This window comes from Brachycentrus maculatus, unplaced genomic scaffold (genome assembly GCF_059751285.1).
Source record: "Brachycentrus maculatus isolate JH-2025_06_01 unplaced genomic scaffold, ASM5975128v1 h1tg000176l, whole genome shotgun sequence".
NCBI lineage: Eukaryota > Metazoa > Arthropoda > Insecta > Trichoptera > Brachycentridae > Brachycentrus > Brachycentrus maculatus.
In genome coordinates this window covers 535547-555321 of record NW_028280928.1, presented here as the reverse complement: position 1 = coordinate 555321, position 19775 = coordinate 535547, and the positions used below count along the sequence as shown (strand labels likewise).

At 33.6% G+C, this 19775-nt stretch overlaps 1 protein-coding gene across 9 annotated transcripts in view; it reads right to left on the bottom strand.

Moving 5' to 3' along the window:
• Positions 1–19775, bottom strand: part of LOC148308071 (diacylglycerol kinase theta) — a 71479-nt gene that overhangs the window by 35425 nt on the left and 16279 nt on the right. For all 9 annotated transcript variants that reach the window (XR_015837743.1, XM_088262364.1, XM_088262360.1 and 6 more), the window contains exons 2-3: positions 4626–4705; positions 645–747 (exon numbers count right to left, since the gene is read on the bottom strand). Coding sequence is in view for 8 of the 9 variants with exons in the window: in XM_088262364.1 (XP_088118490.1) it covers positions 645–747; positions 4626–4705 (183 nt within the window). In the remaining variant the exon portion in view is untranslated. The remainder of the gene's footprint in view (positions 1–644; positions 748–4625; positions 4706–19775) is intronic.

Sequence of the window (19775 nt, the reverse complement as noted above, 5' to 3'; positions counted from 1 at the left end):
CCTTAGTGCATGATGGTCCTTGGGTCGACCAAAAACGCATGTGATTAACATTTTGTAAAGCTGTAAGTGTGTGAAAAGTTCTATGGTAGTGACGTGAAGTATTGTTTAAATGCTGGTGTAGTGATTGTCCTGACGAAGAGACGGGTACGTCTCAAAACTGGTAGACACAAATATCGGAGAGTGGATATATATATAATATATAATTACACCGATATTTTTGTATACTGGTTTCGAGACGTACTCGTCTCTTCGTCGGGACAATAACTACACCAGCATGCAAACAATACTACACGTCACTCGGCTGTCCAAGCTCAAAACACAGTAGAGGACATTTTTTTGTAGTACGTTTTTTTTGGATTTTTGGACTAAGTAGCTTCTACTTAGTCCAAAATGCAAAAAAACGTACTACAAAAAATGTCCCTTACTGTATTTTAAGTTTGGACAGCCGCACTACCATAGTACTTTTTACACATAGCATATTATAACGTTTATTAAATTTAGTAACATTTATTTAATTTTAAAATTACAAAAAAAAAGATAAAAAAATGTTACGTGAACGTACGGGATACGGACGATAATATAGCGGACGTATCACGTACGTTCGTAAAGGTAGGGCGATAAACGAAGAAGCACAAGGTACTTACTCATGCAGTGCAGAGAAGCAGTCTCGTCGAGACGCTTGCGACACACGGTGCAGAATTTGCGCTTGTGGTGCGCTGGCTCTGACCAGCAGTGTGCCACAGGGTTCTGAAAAATGACACAAATATTATTTTAATTTTATTTTATCTGGGAATTTATCGGATCAGTAACATCAAGTTGGTCCCACGTCTGACGATCGTGGATAAAAACTTGAAGTCAAATAAACAAAAGCTTATTATTTTTTGACATCTCATCAAAGATGAAGAAGAATATGGAAGTCTGGGCATTTACGGGGATGACGACCGTCATAGGCTGGTTTAAGTGATCACTTTACACACGTGTAACATTCACCAATTCTACCCATTATTGACAACCACACCACTCAAATTCTTGGAAGTTCTATATATATGAACCAATTTAGAAACCTTGTTCTTGAATCACTAGAACTTCACTAGAGAAATCTATTGGTGAGATGTAAAGAAGCTTTTTAATAAGCAGGAACTCTTATATTAGTATGTGAGGTCCGAATCCTGGATTATAATCACAGCCTAGACTTCCATATTCTTCTTCATCTTTGATGAGATGTCAAAAAATAATTTGAAAATAACTCCTGTATTTGGAGATAATCCAGATTTTGTGAACAAGTATTTGGACACACTCAAAATGTTGTAAACAAAAGCTTCGTAGAAAAACAACGCTAACACGCTGGCACACGGTGATCAATTTTAACTTTTTAACTGGAACTTTGAATTTTTGAACTTAACGATTCAGAAAATGATCAGATAATATTATAAGTAGATTGTTATATTGATATCAGTGGTGACTTTTAATCAATATTTTTTATTTACCCCACCTGAAAAAAAATCATCTAATTCGCTACAAATATTGGTGAATAAAAAATTAAGAGGAAAATATATTTTTGTTGACCAAGTATTACAAAATTAACACAATGAAAGACGATAAATGATGGGTATCTATATATCTCCTTAAGAAAAAGAAAAACCAACGAGCGGGTAAGGCAAAAACCAAGGTGCCTGATATTACCCGGTCGATCGCCAAGACTACGCTAGTCATATAACGCTGCTAAGCAAGAGGTGAGACTGAAGAGTCCTGGATTAGCAACGGTAGGCAGGGAGAATAGAACGCCACACCAATCTGACTTTGCAAACAATCTTCGCCCTTTTCACACTCGTGCATCTCACATTCATGCATCACCTCATATCGGTAGTGTAAAGGCAAAGGGGTATATCTGTCAAATTTTTCATTTTCTAAGTTTGTTCCACAAAATGTCTAAAATAGTGTATTTCATAATCTGGCACAAGGATATAACTGTAGTTGCAATACTTATTTAGTTGAATAAAGATAGGTACATATAAAAATACATAAAACAAATGAGTTATTTAATTTCACAAGTTTGTTTTTGTTCTCCTGTAAAATTTGGTCTGAGACAGATATATACCAGCCGATTCTTCCGACTCCTGACATGACTACTTTCAAGTATTTGAAATACTTGATCGCGCCAAATTTTCTTTGGTCTTCTTCTGCTTCTATTTTCATCTACATTCCCTTCATAAATTTTATTCTGCTGTTCTTTTTTTACTCATTCGATGAATCGAACATGCACAAACCATCTCAACACACCATTCTCAATTTCATCGACAGTGCTTATCTCAGCCTGGCATTCTTTCCTTATATATTACCATTCAAACATCAATAATACGAGGTTTTGCCAGGTATTCGTCTGAGAGACCGCATTAAAACTGCAATCGGTAACATTACTGAAAATATTACAGTGTTGAAACATTTTTAAATGAGTGTAAAAACCTAGCCATTTACTTCGTTGTGTCAAGCAGTCAACTAACCTCTGTACCAATTCTTTTGAAAAAAACTTATAAGAGATCCAATGTGTTTTACCCGACTTTTTCATATTATATAAACATAATACCAGATACCAAAGTTACTCAACAATACCTAAATGCAATACCAAACAATTCCAACAAATATTTGGGAACCAAAAACTTCAATAACCTTCCTACAGATATAAAAAAGACATTATTATGCTTAAAAAAGTTGAATGAATCATATAAATACATACATTTTAATCGAAGTAAAAAAAAACGCGATTTAAAATAACAATAATAATAATATTAAATTGTATCACCTACAAACAGTGACGTGCATTTCATATAGGCACATAAGCAGTGCTTACCCTAATGGAATGGAAAAAATATGGAAAACCGTGATAATAATAAAACAATAAAAAATAAGTAAACCACAAGTTTTCTCAGTTGTTTCTCCGCGACAAAACACGCATTATTAGAGTCATGACAGATAAATTAAAAAAAAAAAACCGCAACACCTACCCTGATTAAAAACATCGTGCACGCCACAAACCACCCCACAAACATAAACAATAAATAATAATTGTAAGTCCCTCTCCAAGCACAAGAGCTTAGTCTTTTCATTGGAGAGGACAACGTAATTAATTTTAAGATTGTAAAGTAGAAATGTCTAGAAAATTAATTAAATAATAAAAAAAAAACTCTGTAACCAAATTAACTAAAAAATTATATTATTTGATGTTAAAAAACAAAAATAATTTAAATACATAAAAACACCTTAAAACGTCAGCTACCTATTGTATTGAGCACTATATTCCATGTATTTAGTAGTACAGTACACTCCCTAGCATATACGTACATAAGTAGGGCGCCATACCGTGTAGTACTCCCCATTGCGTGCCATTTCCCAACCTCCTTGAATGGCTATATAATAAATTATGTACTAGATTAATTTTTATGGTGAATGAGAACTCGGTGAACTTGACTGACCACCCTGTATATCATGCACATTGATCCTCAACCAAGGGTTCGCGAACAGTTGAAAATGATTTTAAATGATTTTTTTTTTAAATAGAAGTTATTTTTAAGTAATGCACACTGCGTAGATAACACCTATGTATGACCTCTATGTAACACCTATGTATGTATGATAATTCTACCCAGAGCATGAGTACGAACGAAGATGGAGGTTTAAGCATCCCAAGGCTTATGGCCTGGCTGGCTTAAGTGATCACTTTATACACTTGTGTTACGTTCACCGCTCAGTCCACTATTGAACACAATCAATATTGCATAAATTTTTTGAAAGATCAAATATATTAATAAAATATAATCAAGATGGTGTGGGATACCTTTAATACATTGGCTGTTATTTAATAGATTTGGAATATATGGCTGACAGTGACGCCTTTAGTTGAGAAATTTACAGTAAGAACTTATTTGCTTCGTAATCGATCGACGTAATAATGAAGTAATAAAAAATACAGTGATTTAATATTTTTTATGAAAAGTAAATTACGAAGTAAGTGCTTCAAATAATAATAAGAATGGTAAATGTTAACGCAGTGAATTATAAAGGGATCATTAAAACCAGCCAATGACGTCCATATTCCCTTCTAAAAAACATCTTCGTTTCACTTGAGAATTCTATTTCATCAATGGTACATCGAACTACATACATGTCAATGTATGTATGTAATATGTACATATGAGTTAGCCATACATTTGAGGTTGAAACTCACCTTGACAAGGCAATGTTGCACAGTATAAAAGGATTATTAAAACTAGCCAATGGCGTCCATATTAATTAAAAAATAATAATAATAAAAATAAATTAATTGTATTAACATGTTAGTATTTCGGCTCAACACAGGCCATGCCTAAAGAGCCGTAATACATATAGTAATTGTATCTATGAATGTATCTATGTATATGTATGTATCTATGAAATAAATAAATAAATGAATAAATAAAAAATAAAATGAAATAAAAAATCCCTTCCCAAAAAACATATTCGTTTCGCTTGAAAATTATATTTCATCAATAGTACATCGAAATACAGAGATAAATTCTACTGCATGTCAATGTATGTAATACATGTATGTACATATGAGAGTTAACGATACATTTGGGGTTGAAACTCACCTTGACAAGGCTGGGGGCCGTGCTGGAGCATGATGTGACCACAGAGTTGACACACCGTTCATGCACAATGAAGTTGCACACTGAAACAACACGAACATATCATTAGCTACATCAAAATGATAATATACAAAAACCTTTATAAAGAAGGGACGAATGAATGATTTTGATACTGTCAATCGGGAGATCAATTTCAGGAGATCGTTTTTAATGTTTAAGAATACAATGAAATGAATTAAAAAGAAACATCAAACCACTTATTGAACTTTTAACTGTGCAACACATCTTATTAGGTAAAACCTGAAGGTTTTTTCTCCATTTGAAAAATATTTAGTATATTTAAAATAAAAATAATTAAACAATACCTTTTCTTCAAAATGCAAAAACAACATTTTCTGGCCTGTAGCGGGTAAATATAAAGTGAAAAATATGCCTCTTTTGCTGGGATATAGTACACTTTCTGGTCATTCCGAAAACATGCACAACTGAAAATTGATGTTTTTGATTTATGACGTTCTTGAAAGGAGTGAGCGATATGTGGATGATGATATATGATGATAATAATAGATAAAAAAATAAAGCGTCGTCAATCGGTCTCAGGCCGTCGAATATGTGGAGTCTGGGGTGGGAAAGTGACCAACTAACAAAACATAAAATGTTCCATTTAAGCTTGGCAAGAAAATAAACATCAATGCAGTAAGTCATTTTTAACAAGTCAATATATTATACTTCCAAGTTTGAAATCCTTTGGGATTTTTTCAGGGCAATATTAAGCTAGTGAGATATCAAATATCATCACGTCAATTATCACGTTTTTGTAAAAAATGCACTTGGTCACTTTCTCCTGTATGACTACGATATCTTGTCAGACCGAAAGACCGTTGACTTAAAATGATATTTTAAGTCAAATGACGAATTAAAATTAATTGAAATTCTCTATTCGCGTACATTACCCATAAAACATAACAAGGTCTTGTAAAGTGCCAATTACAAAATTCTACATTTAGCCCTACATTTGTAAAAATAACTGGAAAAGGGACGGGAGGGAGGTAAATTTGGATGGGGAAAGATCAAAGTTCAAGTTAAAGATAATTCTACAAAACGAGGGACACACCACGATACGAAATATTGTTGACTAGTTGTACCCAGCCTCGCGTTGCTGTGGCTCAGTTTAGCTAAACGGAAAAGAAAGAAAAAGAGAGCACACATTTCTAATATGTAGAATTTCTCAGTGCTAACAAGCACTGAGAAATTCTAGCTAACAAGCTTACGACATTTTGGTAGCTGTCAAGAAGCGCGATGTCCACCGTGATAAATTATTAGTATTGCGTGTATAACTGTTACGTTCAATTTATGGCGCTGCCATTGCGGTTTAGAAAAATATGGTTGTTTTTATTTATTACGATGTCAAAATTCAAAGCCATCAGTGAAAAACTTACAAAGATAAAAAAAAAATATAATTTAACACTTATGTAAATTTGATAATAATATTCATGTCGTAAAATATAATAAAATTTCGTCCGCATGCGTTCAGTGCGTTGGTTACCATGCTAGGGGTCCCGGGTTCGATTCCAAGGGGAGTCGAATTCGGTACCTCCAGTACGGTAGCCGAGCGTGCTGACCATTACACTACGGAGACGGACAGACTTTTGTATGTAATATGTGTTTAAATATATATTTTACGACATCTCAACATATATGAAGAAGAATATGGAAGTCTGGGCATTTACGGGGCCACGACCGTCATAGGTTGGTTTAAGTGATCACTTTACTCACGCGTAACATTCACCAATTCTACCCATGATTGACAACCACACTACTCAAACTCATGGAACTTCTAGATATATTGATCAAACTCAGACAGTGCTTGACTTCACTAGAACTTCACTAGAGACATCTATGTAAAAAATAAAAATGAAAAAAATAACTCCATATTGGAGATAATCCATGTTTGTGAACAAGTATTTGGACACACTCAAAATTTTGTATATAAATAAATAAATTGTTATGCATGTAAAAAAAAAATTCAGTATTTTCTAAGCCGTCTTTTTATGGGGAGAACGTTTAACATTTACAATACATAATGAGCAATTCCAGGTCGCTCCCGAAACTTTGTGTCGGGGTTGGGCGGCGGGAGGGGTGGCGGGGAGGGGAGGGGGGGGGCAGGGCCGCTGCTGACGTCACGGGACGCCAGAGCGTGACGTCAGAGCAGTGCACGCGGTAGGGTGCCGACCTAGTTTGTTATCCCAGTATCTAGCGCGAGCAGTTGCGGACCAAATAGAGACTAAACCCTAGTATAATGTCGTACTCGTCAAGTGATAAGCGTTACATCATAGAAAATACATCAAATAGAATTGTAATATTTAAGGCCCAGAGTCAATAGCCCGCAACTTAATTTTCTTTGAACCCAGGTAACATTTTATTATTAGTGATTTTTTAGTATAATATTTATTTAATATGACACTGGACTGGTACCTGAAGCGGAATGCTGTTCACCTTTCCTTCGTGTATTTAACGATCAAGATAACACTGCTTCTATACGATCCAGTGCCCTATGCACCATTGGGGTGCGGACAAGGGTCAGAAGAAGAACATTTAAAGTCCGCCTCCGTGGTGTAATGGTTAGCGTGTTTAGCTACCGTGCTGGAGGTCCCAGGTTCGATTCCCAGAGGGGGTGAAAATAAGTATTAGTGATTTTATCCTGTAATATTTATTTAATAATACCCTGGACTGGTCGCTGAAGCGCAGGAGTAATCACCTTGCCTTCATGTAAGTTACGATTAAGATAACACTGCATTAAAACGATACAGTACCCTATGCACCTTTGGGTGCGATAAGGGGTAGAAGATTTTAAGTATTTTTTTCTATTCTTAAAAAAAAATGTTTTTCTTCGAAATAAATATATTATTTTGAAAAGAAAAGACTTGCACGCTCGACTACCGTTCTGGAGGTCCCGGGTTCGATTACCAGGAGGGGATAAAATAAATATAAGTGATGTATTCACTCTAATACATCACTTATATTACTATCTAATACTCGTCCACCTCCGTAGTGTAATGGTCAGCACGCTCGGCTACCGTTCTGGAGGTCCCGGGTTCGATTCCCAAGGGGGGTAAAATAAATATAAGTGATTTTTTCACTGTAATATTTATTCAATATTACCCTGGACTGGTACCTGAAGCGGAGGGCTGATCACCTTTCCTTCACGTGTAAACGATCAAGATAACACTGCGTTTATTTGACACAGTGCCCTATGCACCATTGGGGTGCGGATAAGGGTTTACACACATTCACTCTAATATTTATTCAACACTACCCTGGACTGGTACCTGAAGCGGAGGGCTGATCATCTTTCCTTCATGTTTTAACGATCAAGATACACTGCGTTTATATTATGCAGTGCCCTATGCACCATTAAGGTGGGGATAAGGGTATGAATGAAAAAAAAAGAAACCCATTTGATTAAAATTGATTTTCATTAAAGAAAAATATTGTTAAAAAATGTACCGAAAAACCACAGAGACTTTTACCCAATAAAAATAAATAAATCAATTTCTTGAATGTTTTTTGCATATACTTTGCGGCACATTTTATAAACTTTATAAAATAAAACAACTTTGTTTTAACCACTTATTATTTTTATACTTTTTCCAACCGGTTTCGACAACACCCTTGTCATTCTCAGGGTTTATGTACTAATTCTAAAACATTGAAATACTCATAGTTAAGTTATAAGGGAAGGGTAATTAATTATAACTTAACTATGAGTATTTCAATGTTTTTTTAATTAGTACATAAACCCTGAAGATGACAAGGTTTTTGTCAAAACCGGTTGAAAAAGTGTACCAATAAAAAGTGGTTAAAACAAAGTTGTTTTATTTTATAAAGTTTAAATAAATAAATAGCTAAATAAATAAAAGAAATTTTCCGAGAAGAAAAAAAGTTAAAAAAAAAAAGATTTTCGGCTGTCATCGTTGATTACAGGATTTGTGATCTAAAATTCTACTCCATCATCGAAGGGATTTTGATCTTCGTTTGATTCATGTTGTAGATCCACCGATGGGGATCTAAATGACCAGATTTTACCTACCTTCACTGCCTGCCCTGATTAAAAAATCTGTGCACGCCACTGCATACCGCACACATGGATCTCATGCCTTCGGAAGTAGATTATTCACTGTCAAACTAACAGAGCTCGTATCACCAATATAACATAAAAGAGTTATAAAACACTCATAAAGCGGACGATTATTGAACAGGCGCTAGGCGGCAGTTGCTCCACAGTGAATTAGGGTTTACTTATATTAATCTTTCCTTTATATCCATAGATGGTTAGTCAAAACATCTTTTAAGTTAGTGGCGTGCAAAAAACTCATAATTGGAGTATGCACTAGAAAACGGAATTTTAATTTATATAAACTTCAAACGGACTCATTATTCAAGTCTTAAATCCTTTGATAATAGACAAGAAAACGTGTTGATTAAAAAAAGTATTTCGCACTTTTCTTTCATTGTAATTAAACCATTTAGAAAAAAAACAATATCATAGAGTACAAAGGAGAGGGACTATTGATTTCATTTGAATCTTAAGTAATATTAGGCACATTGAAGTTTTGGGTAACCCGTTTTAATGCCATGAAAATTCTATGTGAGTAACGTTTATTAATCCAAATATTACGGCTAGTTGAGTCAACACACGAACACTTTTTTTGACTGATTTTCTGATATTTGAACGTTGTTCATTATTCTGACTAGCAAATATGTTTTTTGTAAGTTGAATTAATTGCTTCACAATTCACTTTTTAATATTGTATTTACAGAAGTAAAAAAATGTACTTACATTAGTGGAGTTTTTATAATTGTAAAAAGAGGTTGTTTTATTATTTAAAAAAAAAACTCTTTACTTCGGGAATCTAACGGTCAAAGTGATGATTTTTGAACGAGCAAAAGCATACGAAAAATGCTGAAATAATTCTCGTAGTTATCCAAAATTCTACTTATTGTCGTTGAAAATTTGTATAAACGCACATGAAACAGTAATTTACAAGATTTTTTTAATGGATGAAGGCAGGATAACAGGATAACAGGGTACGAGGAAGTGCTAATCTTTTGTATACTATTTTGTTAAAACGTCGAACTTGAAAATTATTTGAAAAATAAGTTTTGTGATTTCGACCATACATGCCTGAATACAATTTTAGTACACATATTACATCCCTAGATCAAAAGAGTATCAACTCTTTTTCATCAACAAAAAACTGTTTTTTCAAGAGAGACGAAAAACGTATATTGATGTCGCCTTATGTAATAGAAGTTTCTTGTTTTCTTTTATGAATGGACAATGCATAATAAAGAATATTTACATTAAAACATGTCATACTAATTAACTAACTTACATAGGCAGAGGGAATCGAACTCTTTTATTCACCAAAAGGAACATTAAGTGCTATATTTTGAAGGATATTTCAGATATTGACAAATCGGATAGCTTGATAGTTCACTCCTTTCAACAATGTCATATATCAAAAATCGACAATTTTCAGTTGTGCATGTTTTTGGAATGCCCAGAAAATGTACTATATCCCAGCAAAAGCGGCATATTTTTAACTTAATATTTACCTGCTACATGGCAGAAAGTGTTGTTTTTGCATTTTGAAGAAAAGGTAATGTTTAACAATTTTTTAAATTTACTAAATATTTTTCAAATGGAGAAAAAACATTCAGGATTTACCTAAAATGATTTGTTGCAAAGTAAAAAGTTCAAAACACTTTTTGAACTTTTTACTTTGCACACTTTGAACTTTTTACTTTTAAAAATAAATATCAAGCCACTGCTTGATATTTATTTTTAATACATTTCATTATATTCTTAAACTTTAAAAACAATCTCCTGAAAAATCAAGTTTTTTTTATATATAAAGAAAGGAAAGAGCGATATGCGTCTTTGTTTGTAGAATCCGAATAATTAATTGTCTAAAAAAAAATCGTAATTTTTGAGTTCATACAGTTTTGATAAAGGTGCTCGTCAAACTTGTAAATAAAATAATTTGTAAATATCTTAAAATTAATTGTATAAATTTGTAAAGGTGTATGATAACTCACTAAACAAACTAACATTACTAATAAAACTAACCCCACTAACAGGAATACTAACCCTTGAAAGTCAAATGTAAAAAGAGTAAATAAAAAATAACTCGACACTGGCTATAACACCCAAGATGGGTGAAAAGCCATTAAAAAGCGAGTGTTTTTGCCTAGAATTTTCTATTATGAATTACAAGAAATTATGGTAACTTTAAACATAAAGAGTAAATCCACTCACAAGTATGCATACGCTATGAAACTTATAAAGTTTAAGCCTGAGTAGGGACATGATAAACAGTGTTGCATAAGCCGTAGATCCAAATCTAGATTTCAGAGTCACTTGGACGTTAGGTAATTCAAGCCATTAAAAAGATGAAGAAGAAGAAGATATAGGTGCGCGCTAATATTAATCACTCTGTACTGATAGTCATCTCTAGGGTGTAATTACTCGATGCATGTCTGCAAAAATGTTATATAAAAAGTCTATAAATAGTTCATTCAGCGGGAGTCAGCTAGGCGAGGCTAGGTAGGTGCAGTACGTCGCCTGGCGGTCTGCGCTCCCCACCTGTGTAGGTACCCGTACGGTTCCCGGGTTCGCGACCCAGTTTCGGCTTCCATTGAACAAGTCGCCTACGTCATAGCCCGCTGCCTATCATTCAAGAGCCTGGCGCCCCCCCCCCCTCGGCGCCCGGATACAGGAAGGTGACTGGAATCTGATGCGCCCGGTGCAGCGGAAACCGACTTCCGGGAATAAAAATGGTAATGATACCTAATTTTTTTAAATTTAATTTACTTGAGAATAAAGCAAAGCTCAATTTTTTTCGAACATATACTATATTCAAAAATAAAAATCGTAAAATAATACTAAAGGATTAAGGCTTGATAACTTGCATAACGCCTACATTGGAGATAAGTTATCGTTTTTTTTATTATATCCAATTATAAGAGTTATTTTACATTATTTTTTGACAACTCAATATAGATGAAGAAGAATATGGAAGTCTGGGCATTTACAGGGCTTACGACTGTCACAGGCTGGTTTAAGTGATCTTTTTACACACGTGTAACATTCACCAATTCTACCCATTATTGACAACCACACTATTCAAATAATAAAACACATCGTAAGTCTATTGAGTTCAAGAACTGTGTATCGAGCTTAATCAATATATGTATAAGTTCCAAGAATTTGAATAGTGTGGTTGTCAATCAAGGGTAGAATTGGTGAATGTTATACGTGTGTAAAGTGATCACTTTAACTAGCCTATGTCAGTCATAAGCCCTGTAAATGCCCAAACTACCATATTCTTCTTCATCTATGTTGAGATGTCAAAAAAGAATGTGAATTTTTATTTTCCCGAAAATAAAGGAAAGCTTAATATTATTCGTACATATTATATTTAAAAAAAAATCGAATATTCGGCGGGTGCAGGAGATGTAAAAATGTGAGGATGCGAAGATTGTTAAAAAAAAAACAGATTGGTGTGGCGTATTCTCTCTGCCTACCCTTGCGGAGAAGCGGCGTGATGGTAAGTAAGTTAAAAAAATCGAAAAAAGTCCTAATGGGGTGAGGGTTTATTACTCACATGTAAACTTACATTGAATGTTTTATTAGTCATAGTTTTAAAAAAATCAATTTTAATAAAATTTCTTCCTTCATATAACAAATGATCAAGTTGACATCGCAATGATTTCATACAGTGCCCTGTGCACCATTGGCTGCAAACAAGGGTCAGTATATGGTACATGGTGTATTTTTTGGTTAACTGTGGACATTTAATAAACCATTTTATTTTGTTTATTTATTTATTTAATTTTAAAAGGTTTTTTTAAATAATTTTAATTAATTTTCTAGACATTTCTACTTTAAAAATCTTAAAATAAATAACGCAGTTCTCTCCAATAAAGAGACTAAGCTCTTGTGCTTGGAGAGGGACTTGCACTCGATATTTATTGTTTATGTTTGTTGGTACTATAATTTATGATTATTGAAATTATTTTTTTGTTTAATTTTTTCTTTTTTAGATTAATATGCATATAATTCATTTAATTGATTTTTTAAAAACATATATGTCTTCAATTTTTTTTTATATCTGTAGGAAGGTTATTGAAGTCCTTGGTTCCCAAATATTAAATGTTCTGTTGGAGTTGCTTGGTATTGCATTTTGGTAAATTAAAGACATGTTGGTATCTCGAAGATGAACTTTTCTTTAGATTTAAGTATTTTTCAACCTTGCTGTTTTTTTGAAAATGGTTTCTTCTTTTGGGACTTTGAATATTGAAAATAATAAATTAATTTGAAAAAATAATAAATAAACTGTTTAAACTCTAGATACCAACTGTCTGACTGTCCATGTAAACAATAGAATTTTTGTAATAACGGTTAAAGAATAGTTATCACGATGTTTATTTAGAGCAGCGGTCGGGGTAAATTACCCCAAATGGGGTAAAAATGAATTTTTTGGGGTAGTAAGGAAATTTTTCTATTTTTTTTTTCATAAACCTAAGTATTTTTACAAATTCAAACAATTCAGAAATCAAATAAACGCTGAAGACTATTCAAATTGATCTTACATCAAAAAGTCCCGATTTTTAAGTAATTGTATCAAACATGAAGTAAACATGAAAATCATTTCTCCAAAAACTGAAAAGGAAACATGGATTTTCGTTTGATCCAATTTTAGAGTTTTATTTTCTTTATCTATTACATACTTACTATTTTCATGTAACTTTTTTTTCTTTTTTCGTGTAAATTAATTCAATAAATATGTTTTATTTTCAAAATACATCTGTCTTCTTTTCAAAATGGGGGGAGGGGGTAATATCGACTTACGCAAAAATATTTAAAATGGTTTAACAAGTTCCCCGACCGCTGATTTAGAGCGATATTATGTATGTGTTTTATGTAAGTTAGTAAGGCGCGGGGTGATTTTAGGTTTGACTTTTCGTTGCATGGTATTAATGGAGTGCAGTCGGGGGTGGGCACGCTACAGGGCGGCGTGTGCGTCACTACCGGGACCTGATCAATGGCGGCCGGATGTGGGTCACGGGTCACGGGGCTGTTGCACCGCGCTCCGAGCCCATTCAGGCCGCGCGACCCGCTCGACGTACCCCCGTCGCGGTGCGGAGCTAAAAATAGAAACGCCCGGGCAGCGCCGGGCCGCCGAGGGAGCAGGAGGAATGTAAACACACGAGCGGGTACGGAAAAATACCATTCATGACGTTGCTTACATGCAGAATCCGAGCTCAAAGTGTAACGAGATTGCCTGCACACTGAGCGTATGACCTTTATAGGCGACTATAGACAAAAACACCTCTAGCTCATATGCATCAATCTAGTAAAAGTGAATAAAAATCCTTTAACCACTCTCATTGATTCCTCTGCTTTCCTTTTCCTTCCTGCAAAATCTATTTTTTTATACCATACCCTTTTTTATCTCTTGATGTTTTTAATAGTTATTAAGTATAACATAAATGTGGAATTGTTTAAATGGCTTTATTTTTATTAATGTAACTATTTTTTTTAATGTAATGCAATGTTTATTATTATTAATATAACTATTGTTTATTTTATACTTTTTTAAATGTAAAGCTGTACAATTTCCGAACAAATAAAATTTAAAAAAAAAAAAATATATATATTTTTGGTTGGGGCAGAAGTGCTAAAACTACGTTGGATCCATTATTCATAGTTCAAAAACTTATTTTAAGAATTATAAATAAATCTATTTCGACACACCCATCCAATTAAATATTTAGAAGCTACATGGTCCTAGATGTACGACAACTGCTCATCAAAGAAGCATCGATGCACTTTTGGAATAAAATGGATAAGCTAAGAACCCAACAAAATATTCAAACCCGGGCAGCATTAAACATTTACCATGTTGGCCCATCCATCAATACAAGTTTTGCACAAAAAAAGCTTTTTATTCCTTATTCCAAAAATATTAAACTTGCTGCCCGTAACCATTAAGAATTCCAAAAGTGATCATGCTTTTAAGAACTGTGTTCGTCGATGGTTGCTCCTCGTTCCAACGCGTTGGTAGGAACAAGGTGGAAACAGACTTCATAAGAGTCCAGGTTTATTATATTATCTATTTTATTTTATTTTACACAAAAAAGTACATTGGCGGACTAATTGCCAAGAAGCAATATTTTCTAATATCACAGACTATTGATAATGGTTAAAACGTTTGATACCTTATATAGCTGTTTGCAACCAGAGGGTAGATAGTGCTTGAGCAAAAAGTAAAATAGAAAGTTATTTATTATATTAGATACTGAATTATTAACCCTATAACTGGTATAATAGGTATAAATGGCGCTATATAAATTATCCATTTTTTATTTCACCGCTTCCCCGAGGGATAGGCAGAGAGTATAGAAAACCACACCAAGCAGTCTTTACGAATAATCTTCGCCTCGTCTAAATTCATGTATCTCCTCATACATACACACCTGCCAATTATTCCAACTCCTGACCTGACCACTTTCAAGTATTTGAAATACTTGATCATGGCAAGTAAAACCTCCATTAAGACGTGAAGGGGGTGTCCATTAAAACCAAAAGTCTGTTCTATAAAAAAAAAACTTTTTTTGAAAATATGAACAATATTTAGATATAAATAAACAATACAAACAAAATTAAGGAATAAAATTTGGTTTGGACTTTTCAAGATTGCTGTTTTTTTATTATATATTATCATCTCTCTAAAATTACGACAACGCGTATAATACAGTTAAAATTCGTTACGTGACGAATAGTTTATAAATGTTATTGATTGTCGAGATGTGATCTTACCATAGCCACCTTCATTTTTGGTAGTGTTGTTGTTACTCCGGCTAGATGAAGTCTATAAGCGAATTCTAATGCTAGATGTGTGACGTGATTATCATGGCCGCTAAAAAAAATATTACATGCGGCGACACTTAAATTTAATCATGTTTAACATGAACAGGACGTTTTTATTTTTATTTTTAACATCTGACCGGATTTTTTGTCCGTTGAGTAGAGGTCCATTATCCCTTTCCGGTCTCCCAAAATGAAAAAAAAATCTAGGTAGACAGTTACGTTCCAATTGGAAAAAAATGTTCTCTGCTCCACATACTGTTGTAATAGATACGAGTGACAAAAATGTAAGCTTGTAATTTGAACAAATAATACTAATGATGAAAAAAATGTCGAATAACATCTGACATGGGACCTAAGAGCAAAAAATCGATATCAAATGAGATTCGACATTGGACCAGTAAGGGTTATATCGAGGTTTTACTGTACGTCAAACATTAAACCTAGGCTTAATGAAAATTAAGTTGCGGACTATTGATTACTGAACCTTAAAAAAAGTATTATTAAGTGTTTCCACAGTTCTATCGGTATTTAGTGTTTTCAGCTATAATGAATGCAATTCATAGTATCGGATGAATCAAATGGAAAAATATCAGCCAGCGAGGCTGCAGCAGGGTGGTGGGTTCTGGATACCGATGCCACCCTTTCGGGAGGACATTGCACCGCGCTATGACGTCAGGAACGGCACTCGTAGGGGTAGGTAGCGACTGCAATATGCATTTATCAGCCGACAGCCGACACGATATTATCTGTGTCATGCTTCGAGCTTCTCATGACAGAACATTGTTTTTCTCATCCCCATACGTTACGTAGTTTAGTATTACGTGTACGTTTAGTATTACATGAAATATTATCTGTCAGATCGAAATAACTGACTCTGTTTTGTGGTATTATTCGTATCAAATATTTAAAATTAATTGTTTTAAGGGATTTAAAAACAATCCCTTGTAAAATGAAATGGATTGATGAAAAAAAAAGTGGTCACGGGGTTTTCTTTGGTGAAATTTAAAGATTAGTTTTGATAGAAATATTCGAAGATGTGCAATAAAAAACATATATTTTCCATACCTATATATGAATATAAATATTTATATTTTTAAATTTTAGATTCCATATGAATACAACAATAATAAACATAGTTCGTTATTTTTTTTTATTTTATAAAATAAATTCGCAATACAAAACTAATAACAGTTCATTTTTATATATTTTGTAAATGAGTGATTCGGTGTTAGGTAAAAAATTATATTAAAAGTACTGATGATTTATATTTTTTGTTTGTTAATATCGTATTATATTGTTTATGTATTATATTGTTAGTTAAACAAGGGCTAGAGTGATTTTAATTTATTTTTAATTTTAATTTTTACTTAATAAATACCAATATTTCTTAAAATCTATTATGACACGTGTTTCGATGCATTCCGCATCATTTCATAATACTCATAAAATACGGCGTTTGAAAACGATGCGGAACGCATCGAAACACGTGTCATGAAAGATTTTAAGAAACAGTGGTATTTACTAAGTAAAACATAAATTAAAATGGATAAATTTTACCACAAACTGGCTACCAAATCAATATTTTACTATTTTTTTTTGTTTTCTGATAGTCAAGTATTTTTTGTATTTTATATTAACACTATTATTCTAGTTCTACTTATAAAACCTATTGTATTCTTGCCAGTGCCCTTTACTATGACCTAAATTATATTGTATACCCACACACAGGCTATGCCTTTGTGGGATCTTTTTTTGTATTTATATTTTATTCATATTTTTCTGTATTTGAATTTATGTCGTGTTTGTATAATGCAAAAGAATTAAAAATAAAGAAAAAAATATATGGAAATGAATATTTTTTGACATTTCAACATAGATGAAGAAGAATATGGAAGTCTGGGCATTTACGGGGCTTACGACCGTCATAGGCTGGTTTAAATTATTTATCAAAGGAAGGCACAACGTACCCATTTTCCGCCCTACGCAACTGCAAGTAGGTACTTGCTGTTGAGATGTTGTACGGGTAGGTACCCGTACAACATCAGAATGTAGGCAGAGGTACCAACCGTAAATGTACTCGCATAATATAGGCGCACAGTGTAACATCTTGCGCCTTCATGGTGGAAAATCGGCGTCGCGAGCGCTCGCTCCCGATGGTGGCGCGGGGCGGGGCGGGCGCGGGAGGGGGCGCAATGACGTCAGAGCCGACTGAGATGATATCGTTAACCTATATATTTCGGCACCCCCCGCGCCGGGCCGGTATCACGTACGCCCGCCGGAGGGATATACTTACAGTCGGGGCCCTTTTCCTACCTACGGTGGGTCGGTAGCGACTCTGCGTTGAACGGAAAACCGCATTTGATAAAAAAATCGCACGAAAATCGGATGGATTCGATGGTAGTTGAAGAACATGTCGCTCACTCCTTTTAACAACGTCATGTATCAAAAATCGTTAATTTTCAGTTGTGCATGTTTTCGATATGCCCATACTATTTTCCAGCAAAAGCGGCATATTTTAAACTTAATATTTACCCACACCCCATATAATTTTCTGCGTACCCTACTTATACCCTTTTATATATACATACATATATATATATATATATATATATATATATATATATATATATATATATATATATATATATATATATATATATATATATATATATATATATATATATATATATATATATATATATATATATATATATATATAAATATGTATATATATATATATATATATATATATATATATATATATATATATATATATATATATATATATATATATATATATATATATATATATATATATAAATTGGAGATTATAAAAGAGCTTGGTAAATACTCGCATTGTTCAGTTTTGTATAAAAATGGCTTCAGTGCCCTTAATAATTCTACGGACAAGTTTTTCAAGGTAAAATATAGAATATATCGTGTTCCATAAAATCCCACACGAATAATGATAATAATGTAACCCCTCGTTCAGGTGGTAAAGATAGACGGCGTCTATTTCGGTGAGGTGACAATGACCCCGCGGTGCGAGCCTTTGATAAGATAATATTTCGACTGTCAGGTCTATAAATAAGTAACAGTCCATCGGGGACGGCCTTCAAGGCTGCCGAAAATGAGTATTTCGGTACCGCCGCCACCGAGGGTACTTCGCTGTCCACGGTACAATCATATCTTACAATACACAGTAAAGCGTTAGGTAGGGTTCACACGGCTACTCTGTTTTCGGACGACACTCCTTGTTTAGCTCGAAAGGCCAACGAAGTCCGCCATGTGTCATTTCGAAACAGTTAAACATTTAAAACATTTAAAACAGTCAAAACCGTAAAATATTTAAAACATTCAACACAGTTAAACGTTTAAAACATTCAAAACAATTATACATTTAAAACAGTTAAAACAGTTAAACATTTAAAACATTCAAAACAGTTTGACATCTAAAACATTCAAAACAGTTAAACATTTAAAACATTCAAAACAGTCAAACATCTAAAACATTCAAAACAGTTAAACATTTAAAACATTCAAAACAGTTTAACATTTAAAACATTTAAAGTTTAAAACTTTAAAAACATTTAAAGTCCTTTCAAAACATAACTGAAGAAACTAACTAAATGTTAAACCAACTAACCATTGCGTAAATACAAGTTCTAAAAATTAATGCAATAGGGATGTTCAATGATGGGTAGAATGGTGACGTTATACAAGTGTATAAAATGATCAATTAAACCAGCGAAATGTCAGGTCGTAAGCCCTGGGATGCTTCGTCACTTCCACATTCAGGCATCTCCTCATACATACGCCAATTATTTGACTTCTGACCTGACCACGCCCAAGTATTTGAAATACTTGATCATGCCAAGTTTTTCTCGGTCTTCCTCTGCTCCTATTTCCTTTACATTTTTATAACTATTATTTCTTTAGTTGTTCGTTCCACATGCCCATACCATCTCAATACACATTTTTTCACTATTCTAACACCTAGCATACAGTGCCGCACATTCATCTGAGGGATCGCATCCCGACTGCATTCAGTCTTCATTCATTCATTCAAACCCTTAGCCGCACCCCGATGGAGCATAGGGCACTGCACCATATAAACGCAGAGTTATCTTGATAACACTGCGTCTTGATATCCTGGTCCGCTTCCTGTACCAGTCCAAGGTAATATTGAATAAATATAATATTGAAAAAAAAGT